Below are 6,000 nucleotides of genomic sequence, written 5' to 3' on the forward strand. Positions count from 1 at the left end.
TGAAAGCAGTTTGCAGCATCCAGGACATTACCCATTAAGCTCGGGAAAGCAACCCTTCTCTTTCAAGAAACATCTCTATTAATATATAATTATCTCTCCTGACTTGCATTTACCTAAGAGCCATATTGCTTTTTGCCTCTGCATTTGAACCACTCTGAGATCTTGACATGTCTGCGGAGGCAACCTAAAATGTTTTGAGCCAAATACAGTCTCTCTAATGAGTTCAGTGCCCTGGAAATTTGCAAAATGTGTGGACAAACAGGTAGAGACAATTTCCTGAGCTTACAAACTTAGATGGATGACCTCCTGCCTGGCCAACACCAGCTCTTAGGACCATCAGCTTCCAGCACACCTCTCTGCAGAACCTGCTGGTCACCAGAGACACCTGCTGCTTCTGGACACTCATGACTAGAGAGCCACACATGAGGGAGAAAGAACAGAAGGCTGTGAGCAAAATAATATGCTTTTTCTTTCCCAGTGGGGCATTTTATGTAGTGGCTCTCTTCACAAGCCACGCCACAAGTTCTAGATGAGCTTCAAAAACAGGATTTATTGAATTCTAGGCCATGGAAGACAAGATCTAGGTCTTAAAGAAATAAAACAAAACAGAGTAACAACAACCAAAGCTCTAACTCTCATGTAACTCTAAGATCATATTATATGCCTTTTGGGTAGTTGGGAAGATTCAGTATAAGAAGAAAAGTGTCTGGCATCTGGTAGATGCTTACAACCTATTACTTACACTTGAAATTTTACTTCAGTTGAAGTTAAAAAGAAAAAGGGGAATAGGTCTTAGAAAGTCTATGCCTGTGGCCAAAGGCATAACCTCAACACAAACAGTGGAGATGAAGGCAAATCAAAAGTGTCTTCCAATCAAAAGCCACAAAGGAACCCAATGGGTCAGTCTACTGAGTAAAATACCAATAGGTTTTGTGATTCTGAATCACTTGCCTATACATGCTTCTCTTTCTCTCTTTTTTTTTTTAATTGGGGCAAAGCCTGAAGCTACGAAGAAAAAAAAAAAGACTGAACGTAAAAGATATGTAAAAACTTACTTGACCTTTTTGAGAATAAAATTAACAACTAGAAAAAATAAAATGAGGCCTGGCCCTGCAGTGAACTGGTCATGTGAATGATTAGAGTGTGGAAATTGGTGCTTGTCACAAGGATCTGTACACTCATCAGAGGGGCTTACGGACGTTTCATGCATTTCCTTGAGCATCACAACAACTCCACGAGGCATTACTGGCCCCGTTTCCAGTGATGAATCACAGACCGGTTAAGTGGCTTACTAGAGTTACACAGCTAGCACCGGGTTGAGCTGGCATTGCTCAACTAATGGTCTGATTCTTAGGTCTGCACTTCTTGCTACGGTGATATGTAGGGTGCTGGCCAGGACCATATCAATTACTTTCTGATGCTGTCTACACACTCCACCTCTGTGGCATCCTCACTGCTACAGTAACCCAAATTAGAAATCATGGGGGTTACTAGCTATTCACCATTTCCTGTAATATTTACAGCCAACCCACTGGATTCTGTTTGAGTTAAAATATTACCTCTGCTTTCCCATTCTGGTTGCAATCCCCAACTTTAAGTTTAGGGAACTTGAAACTCAGCTGTTTTTCTTAAATGGCCTGGCTCTGCTCCTAGACCTGGCCAACAAATAGTGGAACTGAGTTAATATCAATTCTGTGCCTTTCTAGGTATTGCTTTCAACATCTACTTTAGCAAAATGCATTAGAAAACTAACTGTGGGATTGACTGCTAACCCTTGAGGAGAGTGAGTTAAGAAGATGGGTTAGTCCTGGAGATACGCAATGGCAAGCATCATGCCCAGGTCCAATCTTAATTGGGAGGTTACTCAGCCCTCTGAAGAAACAATGTGCAGAGACCTTGGAGGCTCTTTGAGACAAGAATGTACTATGACTCAGGTAAAACTCTGCAGAAATAAGGTCATCCATGAAGAATAAAAGGAAGCTCTGTATTGTGAGTCATTATTCCTTCCTTTATAAAGGCCCAGAGGAGCAACACAGAACTTTTGTCTGTCTGAGATCACCTGATTTGTTTTTCTCTGGCTGAAGGGAAAGATGCTTTATGACAGCATTCTCTCTTTCTGATGGGATAATATGGTATACAAGATTATTGTAAAAAGTAAAGCAAGTGAGCATGTGCAGGAACTGAGAGGTATACGGGGAGGGGGTGGGGTGAGGAAGCAAGATTGACCCTGAGTGATAATTACCAAAGCTGGCTGATGCACACACTGAACTTGCAGCCTTACTATCTTCTCTCTACAAAGTTAAAAATACCAAATCTCTACAGACAGTCTGGGGAGGTGGATGCCATAGTCATCCCAGGAAGCAGTTTACAAGTAGATTCCTTGCTTGAAATCTACGGTATCTGTTAAAGATGCACTGCATTACACACTTTAGGAAGACCCTTTCAACACATTTAAACCCAAAATAGAATTCATTTTTTTCCATCCAACAATTAATAAGCGATCAAAACACAATTTCATGAAAACACTTTTGTTTTTTTATCTGATTTTTGTTTTAAAAGATCATGTGGCATAGCAGGATGGTGGTGGCTCACGCCTTTAATCTCAGCATTTGGGAGGCAGAGCCCTCTGAGTTTGAGGTCATCCTGGTCTACAGCGTGAGTTCCAGGACAGCTAGGACTACACAAAGAAATCCTGACTCAAACAAAGAAATAAACAAACAAAAAACCAAAACCAAACCAACCAACCAACCAAACAAACAAACAAAAAAACCCACAAAAAACAAAACAAACAAACAAACCCAAAAATCAAACAAACAAACAAACAAACAAACCCACAAAAGATCATGAAGGGTTCGTGAGTGGTGAACGGCTCAATAGGTAAAAGTGCTCGCCATGCAAACCTGATGACTTGACTTCAATCCCTGGAACTCAGTGTTGGAAGGAGAGATCAACTTCCAGGAGTTGTCCTCTGATTTCTACTCACGCTCTGTGATACCTGTGTGTCCAATGTAGTTCTGGGCTGAGGATGTATGCTTTTTAGCTGCTTCCCTGGCCTGTAGGAAGCTTTGGATTCATGCATAAGACCTTGGCTTCTGCCCCCAGCACCACAGAAAACAACCATCCAACCAAAATAAAATAACCATTAAAATAATCATGGGTGATTGACTGTTCAAAGGCAAGACTAAGAACCAGAGGCAGTCTCCCTTTCTGACAAAAATAGCTTTTCAGAATTAAGAGATTTATTTTTCTTGGATTACGGAGGAGAACAAGGAAACATTTACAGCATCTGAGTCAGGGTAATGCTACAAATTGTGCAGTCATCTCAGACTAGCTCCAAGTTCTAGGGTCTATGCACTCAACAAAAACATGATCGGGGCAGTGTGGGCTCAAGACTGTTTTTCCACCTGTGTGAACATCATCAAATAGTCTAACCACTTTTACCTATGTTTCCTTCTTGAAAGCAGGAACAAGCTTGGTGGGTGTAGTTTGCTTGTCTGTCTTTGTTTCTGTTTTTTGAGACAGAAGAAGAAATGAAGAAATTCTGATCCTGCTGCCTCCACCTCCTCAATAGTAGGGTTACTAGATTTTTGGGTACATATTACCTGGAACTTACTATGTAAACTAGGCTGGCCTGGGATTAAAAGCATGTGTCACCACACCAGACTAAACATTTTTTTTTAATTTGTTCTCTTAATAATCTTGAGGATTTCTCTGAATGTTCAAGGTAACTATTTATGTACAATAGTCTCTATAATCAATCAAAAGAGGAAAATGAGACCTTCTGGCTGATGTCATCAAAGAGAAGTTGCTTTGTTAGAGGCCAAGGAAGATGTATTAAATTGCCCATCATTTAACATTCATGGAAGGAAGCCATGGTAGAAAACAGAATTAATGTTTGCTTTATGCAGTACTGGTTAACTTTTCAGTTGTAAGGCAGCCACCTTTGAGCTTGGTTTTTCCTTATGGAAGAATTTAACTGCTAGTCACTGACCGTATTTTAACTGAGAGCGGAGAGGCAGAAAGGAGGGAAAGGAGACCCACAACCTTTGACAACCAAGGCAAGTTACCTTGGCTGTGGCTGGAACTCAGAGAGTCACTCTAGTGTCTCAGAGAAAGTTGCCACGAAGCCAGCAGTTTTCTTGCACGGTATGGCAGGACCAACAGAACATAGCACAGTGCCACGGTCCCTATCCTCTTCTAATGAGCTTGTTGGCAAGGATGCCATGCGTGGAAGGGAAAGAATAACTCGCATGTGTGTTCCTGCAGAAGGTATGGGGTGTTATGTTGCTTTATCGACACAAAAGTCACACAGCTGGCAGGTGCTTTGCCAGGAAGAGGATTTGATGGCTCTTTGGCTTTCTCCTATTTTGTTCTTGACTCATGACCGGTAAAGATTTACTGGACTAAGAATCCTAATTTATGTAGAATTAAAGATTTTCTGTAGACAGAAAAGAATCTCCTGAATACCTCACGTTGGCAGGAAATGAACATCATGTTTAAGTGGAATCCTTTCTCTAAATCGTGAAAATAATTTCTGAGGATTCTCTTGCAGAGAAGAAGAGGAGGTGAATCCTTTTGACTTTGAAAATGTTTTTCCGGGGCTGGAGAGATGGCTCAGTGGTTAAGAGCACTGACTGCCCTTCCAGAGGTCCTGATTTCAAATCCCAGCAACCACATGGTGGCTCACAACCACCCATAATGAGATTTGATGCCTTCTTCTGGTGTGTCTGAAGACAGCTATAGTGTACTCATAAGTAAAATAAATAAATCTTAAAAAAAATGTTTTTCCCATAAGTTTTTTGTAAAAGAATTATTTATTTATTTCATTTATATGAGTACACTGTAGCTGTCTTCAGACACACCAGAAAAGGGCATCGGATCCCATTACAGATGGTTGTGAGCCACCATGTGGTTGCTGGGAATTGAACTCAGGACCTCCGGAAGAGCAGCCAGTGCTCTTAACCGCTGAGCCATCTCTCCAGCCCCTTCCCATATGTTTTAACACCCAACTGTATATATTTTTTTCCTTGACAATAGGCAAGACACAACCCTCTCCTTCTCATGGCTTGTCACAGCTACCATATGTAGAGAAAATCATGGTTTCAATGATCAACTAAATCTTTTATTTGATAGTAACTCTGAAATTCTGTGTTCAGTTTGTCTTTTGTGCTGCCAAACATATGCTCCAGAGTCATGATAAACATGAGAGACTTAACTTCAGAAATTGACTGTTCTTTGATTTGCAAACTAATGACCACTGAATGGAAAGAGGCCAGTCTAGCTCTTGGCATCTGAACAGCACTCTGTCAGTCAAAAGGCATCGGACCAGAGGGCAGCTGTAAAGAAACAGTACCATCAACAGCAAATGAGACTGTTGTCTTCGTTAAAATAAACTTATGTGACTCTTCACTTTCTGAGTCTGAACAGTGCATGCTCTCAGGCAGATAGCAGAGAGGAAACATGAAAGGTGACATTTGGTTTCCCTGACTCTTTGGTAACAGGAAAAACAATGAGAAAAAGTGTACTTACCAATGTCACAAACTTCAACTCCTTGGCTTGGCCTGGGTCCAGGCAGAAGGAAAGCAGGAGCAAGAAGCCAAGGCTGAGGCTTGCTGTCCAGGGCAGGTGCAGAGGGACAGCTCTCATGGTCGGTGAGAGAGCTGCTTCTGGCAGCTGTAGGAGGTGCTGCACTTCAGAAGCCTTCTGGAGGGAAGTGCCTATTTAATCAAGAGATTGACAGGAAGGCGGAGCCACATTCTTCCCTGGTAGGATTGCAAGAAGGGTGGGGCAGGGCTTGGCATGCAAATAATGCCAGGTCATATGTGAGGTTCAGATCAGCCTCCTCCACTTCAATTAGGACCCAGAGCAGGCACAGCGCAAGACCTCGGCTCCTGCCCAGTCTTCTCTTTTGCTTTCAGCTCATCTTTACCTCTTCCATAGCTGGATAGTGATGCTTGGCCCGCAGCCTTTGGGAAGAAACCCTCCCTGCCTCTGGAAGGA

General features: G+C 42.1%; 1 protein-coding gene across 1 annotated transcript in view; it reads right to left on the bottom strand.

Annotated features, from left to right (window-relative positions):
* The window catches only part of Acpp (acid phosphatase, prostate), a 43,995-nt gene extending 38,316 nt beyond the window's left edge, over positions 1–5,679 (bottom strand). The window contains exon 1 of the mRNA XM_028756768.1: positions 5,530–5,679. Within this exon, the coding sequence (XP_028612601.1) occupies positions 5,530–5,646 (117 nt within the window). The 5' untranslated portion in view covers positions 5,647–5,679. The remainder of the gene's footprint in view (positions 1–5,529) is intronic.
* Between the last annotated feature and the right edge of the window lie 321 nt (positions 5,680–6,000).

The sequence above is a fragment of the Grammomys surdaster genome, unplaced genomic scaffold (genome assembly GCF_004785775.1).
Source record: "Grammomys surdaster isolate TR1022 unplaced genomic scaffold, NIH_TR_1.0 126131, whole genome shotgun sequence".
NCBI lineage: Eukaryota > Metazoa > Chordata > Mammalia > Rodentia > Muridae > Grammomys > Grammomys surdaster.